Genomic DNA, 23737 nt, shown 5'->3' with positions numbered 1-23737 from the left:
TTGTTTTATCTTTGACTTTTGCCTCCTTTCTTTGTCAAACAACTATACTAAGTATGACACACTGGAAAACAACGGTCGCATTACTAACAACACTTGTGCACCTTACCTGGGAGGCTGCGGATGACACGCTTTTTTCACGTTCAACTATCTCAAAGATGACACTACTGATGGCAGATTCAAGTTCACCGGCATCAAACGCCATTTTACCAGACAAATAACCATCCTAAAAACAAACACAAAATGCTAAATAAGTATCACTTTATTCCCACTGTTTACGTTTACAAGAGACAGAAAGAGCAAGCCATTCTCCGGAAGAACACGCAACTTACAAAGACAAAAAAGGGAAACAAACAGACGCGTTTGCAAACGAAATACTCGGGTAAAAAGTGCAAAGAAGAAATCCACATATCACTTTATAGCAATAAGTTATCGAGCGCGGAAGAATGCACAACTGGTTCAGTTTGAAACCAGGATCAGAACACACCTGGCCGATCAATGCTTGAAATAAAGTAAAACCATCAGAATCATAAACTGTATGCTATAATCGATCAAATGTTTGCCTTGCTTGAACCGATCCTTTAGGAAGGAAAAATGCATGTGGTGCCAAGCACTGGAAAACAGCTTGGGCTAGTTGGTGTTGCAATACAACACTTGTTTGTTTTTGTTACCCTGTATCAGCGTCCGTTTTAGAGCACATTTCGATTGAGTGCCGTAAACCAAAACCGAAGCAATCACAACAGCCAATCAGAGGAACGGAAAATATCACACGGAGTCAATGAGAACTCAACGTATACACAAGCAAACTCAGTGAAACTTGGATAAATGCAAATGATCAAGTCGCGATTGGGATTAGTTTTGAATGCGATTGGCTTAGAAAGAAGCAGGAGTTTTCTTAGCCAATCACAAAGCAAACTATGGCTAAACTAAAGCAAACCCGAATTACTTTCGACACTCAATAGTAAATTCCATGAAGAACATGGGTCGAATTGAGATAACAAAAAAGGGATTATAATTTTTGATCCCTGTCTCTGCAGCAAAGCGATGAGGATTTTTCCACTCGCGCTTTATGATAGCTTAATATTTATTCAAGCCACTCAAGTTGACCCGTTCCCAACAGGAGTAACACTTAAATATTTTGACAAAATCTCGCTCTTATCGTTTGAATCTTCAAACTTTTTATCAGACGAGCGAGATTACCTACCCGTATCCATAGGATAATCCCAGCCCGCGAACTTGGCGCCATATTGGACCCTGGAAGAGGAAAGGTATAAACATTCTTTACAATTAAAATTAAAAGCATACTTGATCCGCTCTAGATTTAGGAAATTTTCTTGACCTAATTTTTAACTTTATGTTTTGTAAAAGGCTTTCCATCATGCTCCATAACTTTTTCCACAGAAAGAAAACAACCAAGTCCAAGTTGTACGAAAATAAAAAAAATCCGTAACCAGGATTCATTAAAGTCATGAAAAATTCAGTGGTTGAATATTTCTCAAAAAATCTGTACTTTTGATAGTTTGTCTTTGGAATGAACCCTTCATATTGTTTTTTATTAGACAGAGCGCTTTTCGATTGAGCGTATAAGCTAAAGTAAGCACAACTAGCCAATCAGAACAAAGGAAAACAACACAAGCAACCAATGAGAGCTCAATGGCCTGAAGCGCGGGAAAATGTGACGTTTTTACTAATCTTACAGCCCTTGGATTTGAAAGTAATATCAATCTCGCCGGTCGATAGAAGTTACCCAGAGTAAAAGAGAGACGTTCAAAACATCTGATAATCATGAAGAACACCTCGCGAGGCAAAACCCGAGTTTTAGAGGCAAGATTAAAAATGGCTTGTATAGCTTCTATAGAAGATATTTCTCAACGCTTATTCATCCATCCATTGATCCATTTTTGTTTAACCATACACCTTTAAAAGGGTTTTTTCTATTGGTGGGTCCGTCCGTACCTGGAAGAAGATAATATGGAAGATAGCGGAAAGAACGCCAGACTTCACGAAATAGGAGGACCTTACACTGACCATCTGCAGGACTTGAGAGATTGCCTGGATGAAAACAAACTCGTACATCTCATTAAAAAAGGAACAAGAACGGAATAATGTTAAGAACAATCTGGTGTCATGTTTGTGTCTACGGTCTTAAGAAGTGAGACAAAAACTCCACGTGCGGAACGACTAACAGAAAAGACAAGGCTGTCGGGTTTAATTTCCTCTCGATAAATCATGACAAGTGCCTTTTGGCGAAAACTGACCGTGAAACCCAAACATCCATACCATGTTATGAAGAGGTTTACGCCGCCCATGCTTCTAACTAAAAACATCTGACGGGTTAACCAAATATTATCGATCACAGTATAAACAACAAAGTGTCCTTCACCGCAAGGCGCCAAACCAACTTCTCTAAATGGCGGCCAGTGATGAAAAGGAGCGAACCGGCTGAGATTGTGTCAAGCAGTCAGCAATTGTACCTGTGAAAGCCAATAGAAACGCCAAAAAAAAAAATAGTCTGTAAACTGTTACAAGGATTTATTAGACTTGATTATGTAGCCTCAGAGGAACGAGCTAAAACTATCGCTGACGTGCGTTCAGGTCCAACATCTTTAAACTAGAACATCAAAAGTTGCACGTAGGACACCTCCTCAAACTTAGAGAGAATTGTTACTATTTCTTAGTCAAAATAGAGATCCAATCACAGAAGCTAATTAGTTCGCTTCAAAATGACTAAATAATAATGATGACTTTCTCTCTCTGAATTATAGATAGCGATTAAAGTGATGAGTCATCGAGGAGAACTTTGCCATTCACTGAGGAATGTATGATTATAATACGGCACAATAGATATGATAACAAATACAAATATGATAACAAACAGCTTGAGTTCTATTTTCTTAGAGAAGCTCAATCAATAAAGAAATTTGATTGCCTTCAGCGATGCAACTGGGGGTAGCAATGTAACGATTTTTCATTGCTGAAGTTTTGGAAAACCACCACATTTTTCAGTTTTGGTACATCATTTCCGGATTTCGAAACAATTTCTTATTTCAACGGGATAGTCGTTGTTAGGGTGGTTGTTTTCTTGACCTCACACAGTCTCCGCGCAGTCTTTGTCGTCAACATAAAAAAGTGACCAAAAGAATATGAAAATTCTCATGAAATAACCCTACCGTGGTATTCGTGATTTCCATTCAAAACATTTATGTGCTCACTGGGTGTGCTCCGTCACTGAGACATAACAGTTTAAAAACATCGTTGTGTATGTTGACATTGACGAAGTACTTAATAACGCCAAGATTGCTTCGGCGTTTTTTACAGCTTTGTTAAATCGTCACCCTTAAAGCATTATACTGAAATTTACTCTGCAAATAGCAGATCATAAATAAAAAAGCAATAGGAACAATGCGGTACATAAAAGAGGGTTCAAAGATGACTTTTCCAATCTCGCATCCCGCCGTTAAACCCAAACACCCATATCATGTTTTGTTGAGGTTTAGGCCGCCCATGCTTCTAATTAAAAACATCTGAAGGTAAACCAAATATTATCGATCACAGTATAAACAACAAAGTGTCCTTCACCGCAAGGCGTCAAACCGACTTCTCTAAATGGCGGCCAGTGATGAAAAGGAGCGAACTGAGATTGTGTCAAGCAGTCAGCAATTGTACCTGTGAAAGCCAATAGAAACGCCAAAAAAAAAATAGTCTGTAAACTGTTACAAGGATTTATTAGACTTGATTATGTAGCCTCAGAGGAACGAGCTAAAACTATCGCTGACGTGTGGTCAGGTCCAACATCTCTAAACTAGAACATCAAAAGTTGCACGTAATACACCTACTCAAACTTAGAGAGAATTGTTACTATTTCTTAGTCAAAATAAAGATCCAATCACGGAAGCTAATTAGTTCACTTCAAAATGACCAAATAAATGATGACTTTCTCTCTTTGAATTATAGATAACGATCCAATTAAAGTGATGAGTCACTGAGGAGAACTTTGCTGAACACTGAAAAAGTATGATTATAATACAAGATAATAGAAATAGGAAAGGGAAGCTTTAATACTTTAAAAATGACAGTTGTTAGAACCCGTCAGATTTAATTGTAAGATGTTTTTGTTAGGCTTTCTCGGATACACCGATCATGTGAAAAGTTCAATAACATTTCAGAGAAACAAGCACTTTGAACTATTTCGGCTTAAAACAAAAATCAATCAATGACGTCAATTCGTCAATTCGTCAATCAATGACGAAGTTTGATTGCCTACAGCGATGCATCAGGGGGGCAGGAATATCACGATTTTTCATTGCTGAAGTTATGGAGAGTCTACCACAATTTTCAGTTTCCCAGTTTTGAGAAACCATTTCTGGTTTTCGAAATAATTTCTTATTTCAACAGGATCATGCCGTTGTTAGGGTGCTTTTCCTTGACTCCACCCTGTCTCCGCGCAGTCTTCCATCAACATAATAAATTTTCATGAAGTGACCCTACCGTGATATTCGTGGTTTCCATTTAATGTGCCCACTGGGTGTGCTCACCTACACATTACAGCTGAAAGATCTAGTTAAAAGGTTGCCAAATCACCTTGCGAGCTGTTTCAAGGCTTCGAAACAGCTATATGGCTATGGCGGAGGAAAATACATTACAACCTCGCCTGAAACGATTACCTCGAGATGTTCGAGAGGAGCTTAACAAGATTGTACAACGTAGCGCATGGCAAGCGCTGACAAAAGAATTCAGCGTGGATCTTTACACGGGTTTGGAAGCTGAAGCACTTGATTTTATCCCAGATCTCGTTGATAGCAGTTATAAAGAGTGTCAGGAAGATGTGAGAGCGCGATTAAAAATCTTGAAGAAGATGAAAGTAGGAACTAACGAGTCACACAAAGGGATGAACAGTGTTGGATTTTACAGCTATTTTTACAGGTATACATAGTTTCACGCCATTACGCATCCTCTTTATGAGTGAGAGCTGACAAGGAAGTTTTGACTTTATCATTGCAAAGATTTTGTGGTTGAACGTTCAAAAACTATGTACAAAAGAAAAGGAACGAGTAGTAAAATAACAAAACTACAGTGCAAGGATAAACTAACGTTCCGCTGAAAATACCAAGAATAATAATTACCTACGCCTACCGAAAAAAAAACACACATACACACACACCCAAATTAATAACAATGAATACGAATGTTCCAGAAGCACAAACACAAAAACGCAAATAAGAAGACACGGCACAATTTTCTGTAACAGGTAGGGAACGTAGCTCTCGGTGTTGTTGTCTGGCCTTGATTAAAAAAGAAATACGGGCATCTGCAAAATTTCCTTTAAAGAGTATGTAAACTTCTAAATGCAATCTGGTCAAGGTCCCCCGCAAAGTGTTGTAAAGCGCATTAGCGTGTAGCAGTTGGATGATACGCTATGTAAATTCGAAACTCAGTTCAATTACCACTTTATTACATCCATTTTGAAATCGCAAAGTTCAGTCGCTCAAAGACATGATTTTTTGGTCTGTCTAAATATTTTATTGATCCAGTAGTGAGCTGGTCTGTAGAAAGTTGCCAAAGTTGTTTTTTCATTTTCCTACAATTTGATTGGTTTCTACAAACAAGCCTTGAAATCTGATTGTTTGTTGTATTTTAGTGGGGCTTCTTCGTTGGCAGGGAAAAAGATGTGATTTAGTGCAAAAAGTGGTGCGATTCGCAATGAAAGCTAATCAGATTAGAAGGATCACCATTGATTTCAAAATGGATGTAACAAAAACAAAAATATATATAAAGCAGTTGGATCCAAAACATATTTTGTCTTGGTTTATGATAAGCATTTCTAAACCTCATTACACTACGAATCAACATTGAACACGATGAGATAAATATTGGTATGGGCTACATTGAAATGTTTAACCATCTCCACCCCAATTGTTTCGCACAAAATTCCCGTCATGTTTTTCTGTTCGTTGTTTTTGTATTATTTTACTTGCTTATCTGCCTTTCTTGGTAATAGGCGCCAAGATTATTGTACCTTACTTGGATTCACCAACCGCTATAATTGAATGTAATTTTACTTTCCCTTTTCTAGGTTTTGGCTTATTAGTCAGCGACGTCCGGACGGTCTGTATGACATCGTGTTTGCCCACATTGCCCGAAATGAAGAATTTGATTTATTTCTTGCCCTGACAAAAGTTATGAAGGGCATGGGTTATGCGGCGGCCTCAATTCCACCCATACTTAAAGATCTAAGGGATCGAATTTCCCAGCGGGCGTTCGAGTTCATACTTGGAGGTGTGTTTAGAGTGGAAGAGGATATTCTCCCAGCCGATGAAACGCAAGCAAGTCCTTACACTGATCTCTCTCAGAACCTGGGGGAGCGCCTGACTGATTATGAATTGATAGAGGATCTTATTGAGAGAGGAATGCTGGCAGAGAACGAAGATGGGACACTGTATATACAACTCAAGTGAGAAAGTTAAAGGGGAAAGCAAGTTGAATTGTTTTCAATGACTGTAGCATTGTAGTACTTAACTCAATATTACACACCAAACCAAAGACATGATCAATTTAATCTATTAAGTAATTAAAGCTTGGTTCGTGTAAGTGGTGTAGTTATTAAAGGCGACAACTTACTCGCAGTTGCTTGCTTTAATCATCAACGTATCAGTAAAGCGGCAAAAACTTTTGTCGCCTCGTTTGTTTTCTCCAATATAGTGGTATTTTATTTGCCACAGGGTAGATTTGCAGACTTCTGAATAAAACTTGTGTTAAAATGTCAAATCTCAAAGATACAACAGACTTCATCAACTTCATAGAAAAACAAAGCTTCCGTAAGAAGTGATACTCGTTTTAATGGACGTTACGAGCTTATACACAAATATACCCCCACCTCCCATTCCAAACCGCCTACTAGAGAAAGCACTTAAACTGTTTTTGAAGGAAAATCCATCCCAATTTGACGGACACAGTTACTTGCAAACTCATGGAGCACCATAGGTACCAAAACGGCAGTAGCTTTGGCAAATATCTTCATGGCTAAAATCGAGATGCAAGTTCTAGATAAGGGCGCTCGTTTGGAAAGCCTTCATTGACGACCTAATCTCTCTCTTGCACACCAACAGATATGTCGTCAACCATTTTATTGAACAAGCGAATAATCACCACCCACCAATCAAATTTACAGGTGAAACATCCGTTTCAGAAGCTACTTTCTTAGACAGCACTATCTAAAAGGGTGAGAGTTTCATCAGGGTGTCAGTTTCAACACGAGAACCCATTTCAAACCAACAGAGACATTCGTGTAAATTCTACACAGTGTCACCCACCAGGAGCACTGAAAGGCTTCATTAAAGGCGAAAAGTTACGACTCCCCAAGAGTCACTCTTCCAAAGGAAAGTTGAAGAGAACATTAGACAGTTCAAAATATACCTGGCTAAGAGAGAATACCCAAAAAACATTGTCGACAACCCAATCTCACAAGTGAAATTTGAACGACGTAAACGGGCCCTCCTTTCACAGGGAAAAATAGACAATCAAATCTTCCTCTTTGTAATAATACAATATTATCCAACCGTTCCAAACCTTCAAGGAATTCTTAAGACCAAATAGCATTTAGAACAGCAACCACCACTGCCAAGAGAATTCTTCAAACAACCGCCAATAACATCATACAGAAAGGGGCGTTTACTCAGAAATACTCGTGAGAGAGAAAATTATAACGAAGGCGAGAAAACCTGAGATACTATGAAGTCGTGTAAACACTTGTAACTAATACACAGAAAACTGGACGTACTCTGGAGTCATTTAGGCCTGTCAACCCCAGTTTACACGGGAGTATTCATAAAGCCCATTTCTAGAGGAAATAAATACTTTTCAATGTCTCGGTTGACGCGAAACTTGAGCTTAATTATGATCCCGGCTATACCCGACCTCTTCCCTATCTCGCCTTGGAAACGGAGCATATCCGGGTCTCGCCTACCTATTTTCATTCCACATCTCGCCTTTAAAATTTCTCGTATCCCACATCCCGCCATCCCAATTTCTCTTCCCGCATCCCACCAAGCCTGTGTTGGACCCTCATAAAAGATTTACTTTGTAACTTGTGACTTATTTATTAAGTGTCCTATGACATTCTTCAGTGCTTAGAAAGTTTGACAAGGCTGTCGGGTTTAATTTCCTCTCGATTAATCATGATTTGCGGAGTGTTCTCGATTGTCACTTTATAGGTTAATATAAAAGCCCAGCATCTCACAGCTACTGCAGATCCTTGGGAATGCTAATTTCAGTTTGACTGGATGCCAGGCCAATAATTGACTTGGAGAATCTGGGACAAAAACAAGTTTCACAGTTCGTCAGTTCGCGAACCTTTTCCGCGCGAATAGATTTTTTAGCAGTTTGCTCCCAACTTCGGTCATTAGGAGCCTGTTAGTTTTACACATCATCAACCAACACTACGCCAAATGCGATCTGTGTTCCGAGTTCCGTGTTCCGTGATCTGTGATCCGTAAGAGCTAAATATGGCTGCATGGTGTTGAGCTCACTGAAAAATCGCTCATGTTGTCCAAGTGAATTCTTCTTCCAGTGATTTTACCGCACTAAGGGGCTTGCTGATACTGAAATAACAAAAAAACAAAAAAATACCCTTAGTCTATTAATAATCTTGTGTACTGAAAGCGAGTGAACTTTGACCATATTTGACTTATCGAAGGTTCAAAGTTTAGGCTGTCCACATCGCTTGATTGGTTTCCATACCACGATAAAAAGTTACAATATCGCTCCGCCTCTAGGTTACCTCCTAACCTCCCTTCCCACCTCGAATATTTCGTTAGATTTCCCTTACAGTTCACCAGTACTACTTTGTGCACTTACGTAGAGGGAGTTTCAGTGTGACACTGAAGCGTCTAGGACAATAACGAAACACAATGAACGTGATGAAGGAATTTCAAACTTGTACATAGCCATACAAATCGTCTATCGAGATTGAAGAGATTTCAGTCCTAGTCTGTCTGACTGAAGAGTTCCTAAAGCTGTGTAAGCTTTGTTGCGAAGGTGTTGTAACAAAAGTTTAGAATAACATCACGTTGTGATGTGCACAACAGTAGCGTTTTATTGTAAGAATCAGTGGTAGTGCCGTTCCTTTTCACACCCACCTGTTAAATTCTTCTCTTATTTCTTCCACTTTGGATGGATGACAACAGATGGCACAAGAAGACTGGGCCGGGTCAAATAATGGCGCAATATACTTGTGTCCCACTCTCATCAGGTCTTCTAGAGATACTTGAGGTATCCTTTTCAACAGGTTTCTGCAGAAAAGTAAAAACCAACCACGAAGGAGTAATTGATATTAGGGTTGGACTTTGCATTAACCCTTCACAAACTAACATCAGTATACATATTCTCCACACTGTTCGTTATACATTTCGTAAGGTGCTGACAAGGAGAACTTGAGTAACAATCAAAAGCTCCTCAAGTTGGTGATCATTTCGTTTATTATCGTGACCTTAACGTGCGGTTCAGGGGTTATATTGTTGGGAGAAATTAAATGCTGGTCAATCTAAAGGGTCAAAGGGTTAAGGTAGGGGGGCTTTACATGTTAGAATAAGAATTTCAGCCAAAAGGACGTTGCAAAAAATTGAGTTGGAAAGTGGACTTTTTTTTTCAACAAAGGTGAAGAACTTAAAACCATCGAAGTAAACTTGGAGGGAAACGATTTCATCTTTTGTATTCCGCCTGTTACACTTTCATAAAACCACAAACTTAGATGTTAAAGACAAACCTGTTGTAGTCAGGACCAACACCTCTAAACTGGGACATCAAACTCTAAGAGGAAAAGATTACAACGCTATCAACTCTTTACACCTTAACATCAGTATGCATATTCTCCATACTGTTTTCTATCAGTATCTGGACAAATGCCTACCTACCCCTCCCCTAACCCAACATTAACCCTAACTTGTTATCAATTGACTGTTGTTGGGTTAGGGGAGGGGTAGGTGGGCAGTTGCCCAGATACTCATATCGATCCACATTTCCTAAGGTGCCTAGAAGAAGGAGAATTTGTTTAACAATCAAGAACTTCCTTTGTTGGTGATCATTTTCTTTATTCTCGTGACCCTTATGTGTGATTCAGGAGTGATAAAGCAAGGACAAATCAGAAGCTTATCACTCCTTGGGTGTAAAGGGTTAATTTGGTTACCCTCCTCCTGTTACACTTTGCAGGTAGCACACTTTCTTCTCAGACGTCTAGAAACTGTTACTCAAACACACCCACCCAATCACTAAAACTTATTGTTTCGCTTCAAAATGACTGGATAAAAAATAACGAAGACCTTTTCTCTCCGAATCAAAGATGAAGATAAAAAATGATTGGCCCCTAACGAAAACAGTGTTACACACCAAGGAAAGTATGATTATAATACAAGGGGAAAAAAAGATAGGATGTCATGGAAAAGGGTAGCTTTTTTACAGTGTTTTCCAACAAAAACAAAAGACTTTGTACGATTAGAAAGCGTTCAGCATAAACTACAGCACAGTTGCTTTCATCTTTGATTTTTGCCTCCTTTCTTAGTCAAACAACTATACTTAGTATGACACACAAGAAAACAACGGTCGCATTACTAAAAACACTTGTGCATCTTACCTGGGAGGCTGCGGATGACACGCTTTTTTCACGTTCAACTATCTCAAAGATGACACTACTGATGGCAGATTCAAGTTCACCGGCATCAAACGCCATTTTACCAGACAAATAACCATCCTAAAAACAAACACAAAATGCTAAATAAGTACCACTTTATTCCCAGTGCTTACGTGAATTCTGCGCAACAAAGTTCCTCTATGTATTGATTCTTTTCTTGTAATCGCTATGGGAAAATATTAATTAAAGCAAAATTACTGAGTTTAGCTACATCTTCAGACTCACAAAGGTCGTTAAAAAGCGATGTCGCCAAAGGCGACAATTATAAAGTTAAAGCAATAACAATTTTACTGTAATCTAAGACATATAAAAAAATTTCCTCTCTTTGGCATAACTACTTAAGAGAGTAAAGAAATGTTTCGCTTTTTTGTCACAAAATAAGTACTTTTCTTTTTACCTCGAAACATGACCAACTATACGCGAAAACAGCTACCAAAGGACATACCTCGAAGTCAAGAAATTCTACAGACTAACACAATCGACGGCTGTGTCGCGAATCGTAGAGGGGCTTAGTTCACAAATTTCATGGCAAGGTATTTTCTCTTCTATTTGCAAATGGTAAGTGCCAACTGAAAAGAATAATTTACCACAATTTCCTGTGTTTTCTTGTAGGCCTTCACCAAATGAGTTGACTTGACAAGAGACAGAAAGAGCAAGCCATTCTCCGGAAGAACACGCAGCCTGGAAAGACAAAAAAGGGAAAAAAACAGACGCGTTTGCAAACGAAATACTCTGGTAAAAAGTGCAAAGAAGAAATCCACATATCATTTTATAGCAAAAATTTATCGAGCGCGGAAGAATGCACAACTGGTTCAGTTTGAAACCAGGATCAGAACACGCCTGGCTGATCAATGTTTGAAATAAAGTAAAACAATCAGAATCATAAACTGTATGCTATAATCGATCAAAAGTTTTCCTTGCTTGAACCGATCCTTAAGGAAGAAAATAATGCATGTGGTGCCAAGCAATGGAAAACAGCTTGGGCTAGTTGGTGTTGCAATACAACATTTATTTGTTTTTGTTACCCTGTATCGGCTTCCGTTTTAGAGCACATTTCGACTGAGTGCCGTAAAACCAAAACCGAAGCAATCACAACAGTCAATCAGAGGAACCGAAAATACCACACGGAGTCAATGAGAACTCAACGTATACACAAGCAAACTAAATGAAACGCGGGGAAATGCAAAAGATCAAGTCGCGATTGGAATTAGTTTTGAATGCGATTGATTTAGAAAGACGCACGAGTTTTCTTAGCCAATCACAAAGCAAACTATAGCCAAACTAAAGCAAACCCGAATTACTTTCGACACTCAATCGTAAATTCCATGAAGAACATGGGTCGAGTTGAGATAATAAAAAAGGGATTATTATTTTTGATCCCTGTCTCTGCAGCAGCACGATGAGGAGTTTTCCACTTGCGCCTTATGATAGCTTAATATTTATCCAAGCCACTCAAGTTGACCCGTTCCCAACAGGAATAACACTAAAATATATTTTGACAAAATCTCGTTCTTATCGTTTGAATCTTCAAACTTTTTATCAGAGCAGCGAGATTACCTACCCGTATCCATAGGACAATCCCAGTCCACGAACTTGGCGCCATATTGGTCCCTAGAAGAGGAAAGGTATAAACATTCTTTACAATTAAAATTAAAAGCATACTTGATCCGCTCAAGGTTTAGGACATTTTCTTAACCTAACCTTTAACTTTATTTTTTGTAAAAGGCTTTCCATCATGCTGCATAACTTTTTCCACAGAAAGAAAATAACCGAGTCCAAGTTGTGCGAAAATTAAAAAAAATCCGTAACCAGGATTCATTAAAGTCATGAAAAATTCTGTAGTTGAATATTTCTCAAAAAATCTGTACTTTTGATAGTTTGTCTTTGAGTGAACCCTTCATATTGTTTTTTATTAGACAGAGCGCTTTTCGATTGAGCGTGTAAGCTAAAGTAAGCACAACTAGCCAATCAGAACAAAGGAAAACAACACAAGGAACCAATGAGAGCTAAATGGTCTGAAGCGCGGGAAAATCTGGGTAAGTAGGTCGCGTTTGGCTTTTGTTTTAAACCGGATGGATGTAAAAGGTTTTATATGCTGCCCTGACCAATTACTAAGCGTAGTGAAGTAAAACCAGAGCAATCTTGCATAACTTTTCCCACGAAATTCAATTTTTTCAAGTTTTTCTCAACTCCATACTCCTAAATTACACGCTGATTTACCTCTAAAGTGGTCAAACATTCCAGGAACACCATGATTGCGGGGAGGTCTGGATGATCAAAACTGTCAATACACTTAGTGGTTTGGTAAAGAAACGACGACTCCACTGCTCCAACACCGACTATTTTACCATGGCCAGGACTATCGGCAAGGAAAGCACTGGATCTCTTAACTGGCGGGATGCTGTAACAAAACAAAAAGAAGGAAAATTATTAAGGAAAAGATTTCGACGTAGCTAAAGCTATAAACATTCATAATGTAACATGAAAATTTAACATCGGCGACTATATAAAAAAAAGCTTTACTTCTTTGGTATTACAGCAGAGGTATCAAGTAACAGGTTTGTTTTCCATGGCACATGCGGATTATCCGGTAATCTGTTCACATCGGCTGCCACGTGAACCCGCAAGTTTGAAGGCTGCGTCAAAAGAGATCGAAGCTTTTCAACTTTTTCTATGACCTGAAAAAAAAAAAAAAAAAGTTTAGACAATTTTCCATATGAATGGCTAAATCTATATATTAGGCCTGGGAATAGGCCTTATGACACACTTTGGACCGAGAATTTGAATTTCGGAAGAAAATTTTGGGTTGTGAAATAGGATCTTAGATCCCCCATCCTCGCCCGCCTTCATGACCTTTGTACCGAGACGAAGGCCCTACATTCAGCCATATGCCAAAATGGATTAAGTTTATGTGTCGCACAACAGCTATATGGACAACGCTTGTACCGCGCTCGTGACAAGGCGAAAGAACATCTTTCTTTATTTCTTTACCGAGCTCAAAATTTACCATCTCTCTCATTTCTATCTACAAACATTACGCTATCGACATTGCTGATCCTAGCAGTATGCAGGACGCGTGTCATATGAACTTCGTAATAGACCTCGCTCACCATGGAGTCTCTGTGGCTCAGTGGTAGAGCATCGGAGCGCGGAATCCGAAGGTCTGAGGCTCGATTCCTCGTGGGGACTCAGAAATGTTTCTTTGTCCCGCGCTCGTGACAAGACGAAAAAACATCTTTCTTTAACAGCGATATATATTTTATATTAGCAGGGTTATTCTCACCATGTTACAAGCATACATGACAAGCTCACAAACCTTGGATGCATCATTTTCAAGGTCAGAAATCAACTGGTTCAGGAAACTGTACTGCCTCACCATGTTGGCTGAATACATATTACTTTCTGAAAAGTGGGGCAAAAAAAAAGTAATTGATGAGGAGATTCTAAGATAAGGCATTTCTGAATCATAGTAAAGCAGTGAAGCGCTATAAAATTAATGAATGTTTCTCATGAGGCACTGTCGCTATGTTTATCGCACAATTCCTGCTATTCCTATGCCAGGCTTCTTCAGGATTTATAACGCTAAATATAAGCTATTTAATCTTAATTTTACCTTTAGTAAACACAATGTCTCTTATTAGAGCTTTAGTCACAGGTCGCATTTCTCTCTTCTTGCTGGTGTGAAAGAAAACCATAGATTGTTTAGTGCCTGCTCTTGCAAAGTTTTCACATGGCCACATACGAGTACATACTAAAAGGGGATTAATGCCTAGCCAAGACCCAGTGATGCTTTGGGAGGGATAGATGCCTGCTAATTGTTAGTCAAAAGCACAGGGGTGGACAGGGTAGACTCTTGATCTTAGATCAAAGGAGAAGGACATCATTTGTGCTCACATTCCAAGTAAACTTCCCTTCTAAAAAACCCGTCTACTTAAAGGATATAAACAAAACAAAACAACAACAACAACGAAAAAAAACAAAACAAAACAATAAAACTTCGTTGTTTATAGTTTTACTTTTTATTTCCAGCATTCTCACCTCGCCACATCATTCATCATCTTTTTTCCCACAATCTCGAGCCTATCTTTCGTGAACTGAGCCTTGTACAGCAAATCCTGTAGCCAGTGGATTCCCTTCTCATACTTCTCGACTTCAAGCTACGGAGGAATTTCGCAGGAAACAAGTAGAACATTATTTCAAACATATTGTAACGTTTCTGACTCAATGTAGGGTATTCGAGGTTATTATGAAGCACAGGAGAGCGCAAAACTAAATATCATCTGATATTTGCAGCTAACCTTTAGAGTAATGCAAGCAAGTTGTGGGAACTCTTCTGGTGTGAATCTACTTCCTTTCAGTCCTAGAGAAGACACGTGATCAAGAGTGTCTGCAGCAAGCTCCGCTACCACTTGCTCATGCGGAATAAGAACTGAAATTCAAATAAATGAGAAGTTACAAGAAATCAGTTTAATCATGTAGGTATTCTTCTCGAAGTTTTTTAACGGTTCATAAGAAGTTAGAGAAATTCTCCTAAGTCTGGATGGTAGATTCGTCACCTCATCTGATGATGACGATGATAATATTTGATGGTAAATTTAGCATCAATTCAGCTAGATCTATGGCGCTTCCTCGGTGATGACACAGCTGATGGTGTCCGCAACCTGGTAATGACCCGCAGACTCCTGACACTTCTCCATAATGCAGTAACTTAAATATAACAGAACGATTTTATCTTTTCATTGTTTTCTACCTTTCTTACGGATGGTAGATAATAAGATGTGTCGGAGGTGTTACTTCACAGAAAAAAAAAAAGAAAAGACACGTGAAGCCCGTAAGAGATATGTTATATGCTGACCTTGATCGATCGAAGTAAAACTGTGCTCGCGTTCTTCTTTTGTGCTTGAGTTCTAAGACACAGACCGAACGAGGCCCGTCTCGTCCATGCATGTACATGCATCTGTACCTGATGTTAATTCTATCACAACAGTGGTGTGAAGAATATTCTTTACTGAATGCAAGGTTACTTGAAAGAGGAAAACTACAGGTAGTTTGTATTTTAAAAAAAGCGCAGACTAAAAGATATGTTTGTGCTGGGATTCAGGGAACACATCATACCTCCGTCTCTCAACAAAGGGGACTCGAATATCACTTCTAGGTACAAGCTCAGGTAAGGTTTGAGTTCCTCTGGTACGACTGCTGTATCAAGTAAAACGGTAAGCTGTAAAGAAACACAGAGGAAGCATATTGAACATATTTTTGGAAAAAAGGGATTCGTCCGTTGTCTCGTTCGTCGGCTCGTTTATTGTCTCGTCCGTTGGCTCGTTCACACATACGCTCATTCGTTCGTTCGCTCGACGGCTCATTCGCACGTTCGTTCGTTCAGTTCTTTAGTTGACCGGTCGGTCACTAAATGTCCCTATTGCTGGAAATAGCTTCTTTCCTACACGTGTTCGCATAGTAATAAGCCTGTGTCGTACCTTTCACAGGACCGAAAGCATAATTTTGGAAATTTTATGAACAACTTCAGTTAAGGTTTTGCCCTCGAGTCTTTTTTGTGTATGCATATCAAAATTGTTAACATAGAGCTAAACTTGTGGTCCTACCTTTGCAAACAATGTGGATACGTGGTCCAGCTGGAACGAATATGGTATCTCCGATACAGGAAACTTCTTTGCTTCACTCTCAGAATCATTGCAGCCATCTTGCCGCCTGTTACTGAACATCTTGATTGGATGGAAACTGATACTGGATGTGGAAGGCACAGGGAGACTGTTCACTATATCCGGAGGGGGAGCTACCTAGAAGTGGGGAATGGAGCACTAAGGTACAGCCGTTTTTTTGTAAGACGCGAACAGCGACCGATAGGTAAGTGCACAAGGTTGTTAATAAGTTTAAAAGTAAAAGTTATATCAGAAATAATGTGCGGCCAAGTTACCGTGGACGTTGTTTCGTCAGTTTAAAAAAAAGACCAGCAACTATTTAGTCCCGAGCATTCTATGAAGTTTGCTCGAACCTTCGAGAACATTGTGAAAGACAAATCGATTCACACAAACTGGGATATGGCTACTATGCAGATTGCTTCGATGGCTTTCGGATAAATGAACGATTTCTCATCAGAAATTATGGCAAAAGGAGGTCAAAGTAGCCGACAAAATATGGCGGTTTTGGCCATCTACCCTCTCTTATTGACAGCTCTGTATGCAACCACTTGCAAGTACTTTGTTACACTCTGACATCAATCAATCAGTTAGGATGCGGCTGTTTCAGCATAACAACCATGACGCTACAGAAAGTAGATTCGTACAAGCTCGGTAGGTGAGTATTGGCAAGTATTTTTCGACGGCTAACATTGTTGTCACGGCAACCTTACGCATTTCCTCGCTTCACCCATAGACTTTCCAGGTACTTTACCCACATAAATCCTTTGGTGATGAGTTTATCAATGTTTACCTCGTTCTCGTCTGTCGCCTTTTCCAGCCTCTGCCGTTTCCTTTTCAATCCTTCCTCACCAAGAGATTCCCGCTGTTCAGCCACTCGTTTCTTTTCTCCTTCTGACATTTCTTTCATTAGTTGCGCGCTTGGTTTTCCTGTAATCTAAAAAAGTTATGTGGTCAATTTTCAAAATATCCCTGGCCGCTGTTGTAAGAAGGTAACCGAGGATTTACAATATTTCCTTTGTTCCATCACTCCCGTGGTCGCAGGAAATGAATTCTTAGCCTTGTAATCCCTAAGAGTGACTAGCATCTAATTTCTCCTTAAAATATCACCCCTTAATCACACACCAAGGTCACGAGAATATAAGAAATGATCAGTAACTAAAGAAGCTTTTGATTGCTAAACAAATTCTCCTTTTTAGGAGAATATGGGTACAGGTACTAGGGTATAGGGGATTAACACACCCTCATAACCTCTTAAATTCAATGGTATTTCTCAAGGTTGTACTTACCGAAACGCTTCGTGATGAAATGAAGTATTTCTTTAAAAAATCCACCCAGAAGGTCACCGATTCTTGCCGAAGCTTTTCCAAACGTTGAATTATTTCCATCCTTTCTTTAAGATCTTCTGACTTGCTGGAGTAAAGGAAATCTCTAACTAGGACATCCGCAAACGTGTCATGAGGGCGGTTTTCAAACCTGTTCTTGGTGTCTAGAATTTTTCGATGGATAACTACATTAAGACGATCCATGTCGATGACTTCTCTACCTTCTGCGAGATTTCCAAGAACCTCTTTTACCTTTTCTTTGGCGGCAGGGAGCTTGTCAAATGAAACATTTTCAGCTCTGATAATAAAAGCACTCTCTAAGAACTCCAATACATCACAGTCAATATCACTACAAAACGGATCGGGAATTTCAACCAGTTCCCGCTGCAGTGGGGCTATAGATGTGTCTGAAAGATAGTCAAGAATGACAGATAATGCAGCCTGGCCGTAATGATCTTCACAAGATGGTCCTCGAAAACCCAGCATTATAGAACCGGATTCTTCATCCTCAGTCGGGAAGGGGATGATTTTGTCAACAGATTCACCCAGCGGTGGAACTGGCGTCTGCCATGGTCTTACATATGGAGCTAGCGGTTTCTATATAATGAACCAAAATACATTGACAAATTTAATGCATCTAAAAGCCGTTTTAGCAATTGACTGCACTTTCTGTCTGTTCTATACCGGCTTAATAACCCACGCGGAATGCCGGGAGAACACGAGCAAAGTTTGTTAATCACGAGCCAGAGGCGAACTATTTACAAACTTTTCGAGTGAGTGAAGTGCATTCTAGTGCTTTTTTGACATAAACTTCATTTCTCTATGGGTTTACCAAAGAAATAAACGATCGATTTTTGACCAATCAGGGCGATCATAGTATCTCAGTTATTTTATAGAATCAAATACACGGCTTTGCCCTTTAACTCTCATGAGTGACCAAGACAGAATTTCTCCTTACAATATCGATACAATATCAAGTAAACAAGTGATGAGAAAAAAAGAAAAATATCAATTAGGGGATTATTGGTTGATCCAATACCAAATTCTCCAAACTAACATGACAAGAACTGTATGGTAGACAGTAAGGAGAATTACGAATGAGATCTTGGGAGTTAAAGGTTTAGTAATTTTAACTGTTAGTTTCGTCGGTAAGGTCAGAACCTTACACTGTGGATACGTCGTTCAGCTGGAACGATTATGGTATCTCCGCTACAAGAAACTTCTTTGTTTCACTCTTAGAATATTATACATGTTAGGTTTAAGCACCTTACGTGTGGTTTAGTTGCTTTAAGTCTCCTTATGGCAGATTTTTGTGGTATCTTACAACGAAGAGAGCCAATAATCACAAGTTCTTAACTGAGTTACACAACTCTGGAACTGATGGTATGTCATGAAGCTAAATGAAAAATTTATCCAGACTTGGGAAAGAGACAAGTTGGAAAAGCCAACGATGGTCTGTTTTAGGTGTCCAGCAGTTAAAACGGTGCGAAATTCACGCGAAGTAGTAAACCGTACGATAGCAACGGCAAAGCAAAAAAAAAAAACGGAGGAGGCTTGAGTTAGGTTGTGTCGAGAACAGTTGTAGAAATTTCTTGAACAAAACTTCCCAACGCCTTTTGGGACCACCTGGTCGGGTCGTGTCCATTACTCCACCCGCCCCAACCCTTTCTCTTTTTTTTTTCACTTGCGCCGTTTACTATCGCGCCTGGAACAATCTAATATTCCATTCATACCAGCAAGTTTCAAGTAGTCGCTAACTTTTAATTTCAAATGTGCTATATTTGAAGTCAACAAACATCATTGTAAGCAGTTGCTATGAAGAAAACAATATTCAACCGTGTTTAACCAACAACTTGAAAACATGTTTAAGCTTTGGTGTGAGTGGGGTATAAGACAAAGAAGTAAGATAACATGTCTAGAAACAGCAGGGCTTGGCCAAAATGATACACTGACAATGATCTTTAGTTTGACAGAAAGAGCATATCAAATTTGCAGAAATAAGAGAAGAACCTCATGCATGCAATAATTTTGGGACTGGAACTTTCAACAAGGACATGGAGGAGTCTAAAATAACAATTTTATTTTGCACAAAATTGACTGATTGAATAAACTTGGACAAACAGGTTACTTACCTTGCCAATGATTTTTTCTTCAAAGGGATTGACAGCCTCAAAGACTTTATTTGGATCAATCTGTCCAGTGATGATAACACACAAATTTTCTGGACGGTAATACTGTTGATGGTAGTTACAGACCTGCAATGCAGTAAAAGAGTGAATTTGGTATTGCCAAAGATGCATTTCTGCATATATTGAAGAAGCAAAAAGGATCTAATCAGAGATGCTAAGCATGTTAAGCAGGCAATCATCTTATTTTTAGTAGCACTTTCATAAAGAACTCCTGCAAAAGCAAAGAAAAAAAAAACATCATCAGCTGCAATTTGTCTGGAAATCACAAACCATTGACTTGCTAACCTTAGTGTGACTACAACTTGTCCGTAAATTTTCCATGATTCCTCCTGTCTCTGACTGTCATAAAATGAAACAAAAACAGCATATGAATGTTGATGTCCCAATCTAATCAACAAATAAACAAAAGTTAATTTTTTTCACAAATTAATTTTGCCCACACAACTTCACCTATATGCCTTAAAAAAAGAGGAGCAGCCTTGTAAGTGAAGTATATTCAACCATTGCACATTCCTTTCCCTTCTCAGTTTTGGTGATTTCATCTATTTGAGCAGTACAGATCATATTTTCCTCAACAACTAAAATCTTATTTATGCACCATCATCACAAAGAGAGTTTCAGCAAAGCCCTATGCTACATTTAACACTACATTAAGTGATTTGGCTTGTTAACATACAGTCATGTACATTGTAAATTTGTTTCATTAGTGAGTAAGTTTGCAAATAATACCAGAATTTTCAAGCAGTCTTTTCTTCTGGGTACAAATCTGCTATACAGCATAACCTCATACCAGTGTGGTTCGATCTTAATTTACAGAACTGCTAAAAAGGAAGAAGACTGTCTCACCTCAAGGCTCGATTTCTTTATTTTCAAACCTTTTGAGAACTGAGTAAATTTTGAAGCTCAAGTTTCAAGAAGCATATGATAGGTTATATCTTTCACCTTATAACCACAGACTCCAGGGTAGATCTCACGTGTAAAATTCAAGTAAGTTCTTGATATCTCCATGTTTTCTCTTCCCTGCATCTCACAGTAAACAACACCTGCATCTTCGCCTTCACCATTCACATGGTGAACCTCTGTAATATATGCTGATTCCTAAATTATAGCAAGATGTGTTAGTTAATTTAAGATTGAGTAGAAAGTGGTCTCTTGTGTCATACCAAGAACTCCTCACAAGAAGCCACATGTAGCTCATTGCCCCCTTAAAATTCAAACATTCACCTAATTCCTTTGGCTCCTTTGGTAAAGAGGCAGATAGTAATGTTTCTGCTCAATAGACAGTACAGTTTGTCTTATTAAAATTTGCTTCTGCTGGCTAGAAATTTTCAGTATATATGTATCTGGGTGTATGAGACACAATGGCCCTACTGGATAGTGTGCTAGACTCTGGGTCCGAAGTCCTGGTTTGAGACCTGACTGAGTTAATGTGTTGTGTTCTTAAGCAATTAACCCTTTAACTCCCATAAGTGATGGAGACAGAAATTCTCCTTTTAATATCAATACAATATCAACCAGATAGGTGATGAGAATAAAGAAAAATGTCAATTTGGGGATAATTAGTTGATCCAATACTAAATTCTCTGACCTAACATTGTAAGAATTGTATGGTTGACAATAAGGAGAAAGACAAATTTGATCTGGGAGTTAAAGGGTTAACTCTCATGGTGCCCCTCTCCACCCAGTATATAAATGGGTACTGGCAATTCACAAATCTGTCACAAACTGCAATAGCTGTGACTCAAAATTGCTAAAAAGTCCCTTACAGTTAGAGTTGGATAAAGCACATGATCCAAGTAGATTGGAAGAAGGTTCAGAAAGCCTTCACTGCCTGCTGTTTCCATGGTGTAAGCTGTATGGTCAGTGGATGTCCATGCATTGGTTCCTTGTGCCAAGCATCTGTTGGCAAATAAATCTAACATACCCTGCAAGTTATGTCAATTGTTTTATTAGAATAAGGTTGCACATTACATGTACAGTATACTGTGCATAGTGTAAATAGATTAGTTGAGCATGCATTTAGTATTAGGCAATAACATGATTTCGAGTGTAATTTAGTGTTAATAAGCACAAGTCAATTTTAGTCTTTGAAAGATTTACAAGTGCTCATTACACCAAATTGCAAGAGAAATCATGTTATTAATTGTTAATATTTTACAGTCATAAAATACATTGCAGAAGGCAAGACAGACAAAATTTTGAAAGCATCCATGCTATTTGTAATTTGCCCTTGTGTTACAACTTTGCACACATGTTTCATGAGAATGCACTTGTTTTTAGCCAATCAGAAGCATGTAATTTTTTCATGTACATTATTACAGTCAGGATAAAACATGGTCTGCAGACCATGCAACAAGGACTATAGACAGGGTATGAAACAACAACTCCATTTCACAAACTCAGTATAAAATATGAAGCAGTGTAAAGAGTGTAGACTACAAACTACTAAAGTTTGTATATAAATATAAGAGAATTGCAATTTCCTGAATCTTGTTACTCATTCTCTCTGAGAGTACTCCAGGAAAACATTGCATGGAGTTTCCCGATCTTGGACTTGCCATCACTCGCATTTGTTCCATACCATGATGAGATATACATGTATGTAATGATTTTTCTGAAATATACTTTGAGTCTCAACTGTATAAACTGTATAAACCCAATCAAGTTTTAACAGTTGAGATTTTGTGGTGTCATTTTTCATTGCTAGTGTTGTGGCTAATGCTAAAGAAGTAAGCTTAATTCCTCCTTTCTTGTTTTACACTTCTAAAGGGCCAAATAGTTTCAGTTTTATCTCCTCTTTCTTCTGTGAAAGTCATACTTCAGTTTAATGGGTACAGGTGTGTAAATCTGCACAAGTATTGGAAAAGACTGAATTAAACCACAAACAGCCAAAATGGCACATGAAACAATGAAAAACAAAGGCAAACTCGGTATATACTTGTTTGAAATTGCTTCAAACTGAAATTAATTTTAATGTGCATCGTCTATTTTACTATAGTATACAAAGAACATGGAGAATGCAAGATCCAGGCTTTGCATCATCTCACCTTAAAAGGATATTTTTCACTTCCCATAAATACCAAGTGTTCCAAGGTGTGTGGCAAACCATCATCATCATGAGCCTCGGTTGCTGCAATACAGAAAAAATGCTTGCTGAACTGATGAAAAACTATCTCACCTTCAAATTCCTAACTAAGAAAATATTTACATATTCCTAGAAATTAAACATTTAAATCAGAATTATTAATATTAAAGAACATTATAAGGAAAAAACTGTCTTGTTAACACCCAAAGAAAATAGAAACCTTCAGGCCTTGGATATTTTAAAACTTCTTAGCTGACGCTAACCCTACTGTCTCGTGCATTCTACATCTTCACGTGTAGCGCTGTACAAACTTTTAAGTTTTAGTGAGCGTGGGACATTTTTAGGACATCAATTATTTAAATTGACTCATAAAGTTTATGAGTCATTTTAAATAATTGATGTCCTTGAAATTTTATACGCTACTTGAGACAATTAAGAGCTTGGGATTTCATTTCCAGAATTGTTTCTTTTCTTTTTCTCAAAGGAAAAATTTTTGATAAAGTTTGCTGAGCGGATGAAACCCAAAATAGGTAGGAACTCGCGGCTTAGTAACAAAATAATGATTGCTGCTCTCAACTTACCGAGACAAAGGAAACCATTAACCAAAGGCCCAGGAACTTTAGCAAAGCAAAAGTTAATGCCTGTTCTCTTGGAACGGTACTTTTCGACTTGAATTGAGTCGAGAACTTTAAAGGAAGAAATTTGTTCAAAATTTTCCGCCATATTCGATCCGAAAACAAAAGAGTGGGGCTGGGTAAAAGAGTCCACACTGTACCAGCGGATTCTATAGTAAGTACATGCAT

The 23737-nt window shown here is 38.6% G+C and overlaps 2 protein-coding genes across 3 annotated transcripts; one reads left to right on the top strand and one right to left on the bottom strand.

Moving 5' to 3' along the window:
* Positions 1–1186: 1186 nt before the first annotated feature.
* Positions 1187–23676, bottom strand: LOC131788513 (uncharacterized protein C05D11.1). 2 transcript variants are annotated; one of them, XM_066166022.1, is made up of 22 exons: positions 23516–23676; positions 22897–22979; positions 21616–21774; positions 20792–20947; positions 20135–20188; positions 19793–19915; positions 17625–18257; positions 17129–17272; positions 16282–16476; positions 15794–15896; positions 14977–15107; positions 14717–14835; positions 14292–14353; positions 13995–14080; positions 13202–13356; positions 12899–13079; positions 12240–12289; positions 11266–11359; positions 10622–10738; positions 9758–9801; positions 9132–9284; positions 8114–8594 (listed from the first exon to the last, which is right to left on the bottom strand). In XM_066166022.1, the coding sequence occupies exons 1-22, from the start codon at positions 23655–23657 to the stop codon at positions 8534–8536; spliced, it is 3045 nt and encodes a 1014-aa protein (XP_066022119.1). In that variant the 5' UTR covers positions 23658–23676; the 3' UTR covers positions 8114–8533. The 2 variants fall into 2 exon arrangements, with proteins under 2 accessions (XP_066022120.1, XP_066022119.1); XM_066166023.1 differs by lacking the exons at positions 8114–8594; positions 9132–9284; positions 9758–9801; ... (1 more) ...; positions 11266–11359; positions 12240–12289 and adding an exon at positions 1187–1251.
* On the top strand, positions 4553–6738 carry LOC131788497 (uncharacterized). Its single transcript, XM_066165822.1, has 2 exons — positions 4553–4920; positions 6071–6738. Exons 1-2 carry the CDS (start codon positions 4613–4615, stop codon positions 6450–6452), a joined length of 690 nt encoding a protein of 229 aa, XP_066021919.1. The 5' UTR covers positions 4553–4612; the 3' UTR covers positions 6453–6738.
* Positions 23677–23737: the final 61 nt, after the last annotated feature.

This window comes from Pocillopora verrucosa, chromosome 4 (assembly GCF_036669915.1).
Source record: "Pocillopora verrucosa isolate sample1 chromosome 4, ASM3666991v2, whole genome shotgun sequence".
NCBI lineage: Eukaryota > Metazoa > Cnidaria > Anthozoa > Scleractinia > Pocilloporidae > Pocillopora > Pocillopora verrucosa.
This window is presented reverse-complemented; position numbering and strand designations above follow the sequence as displayed.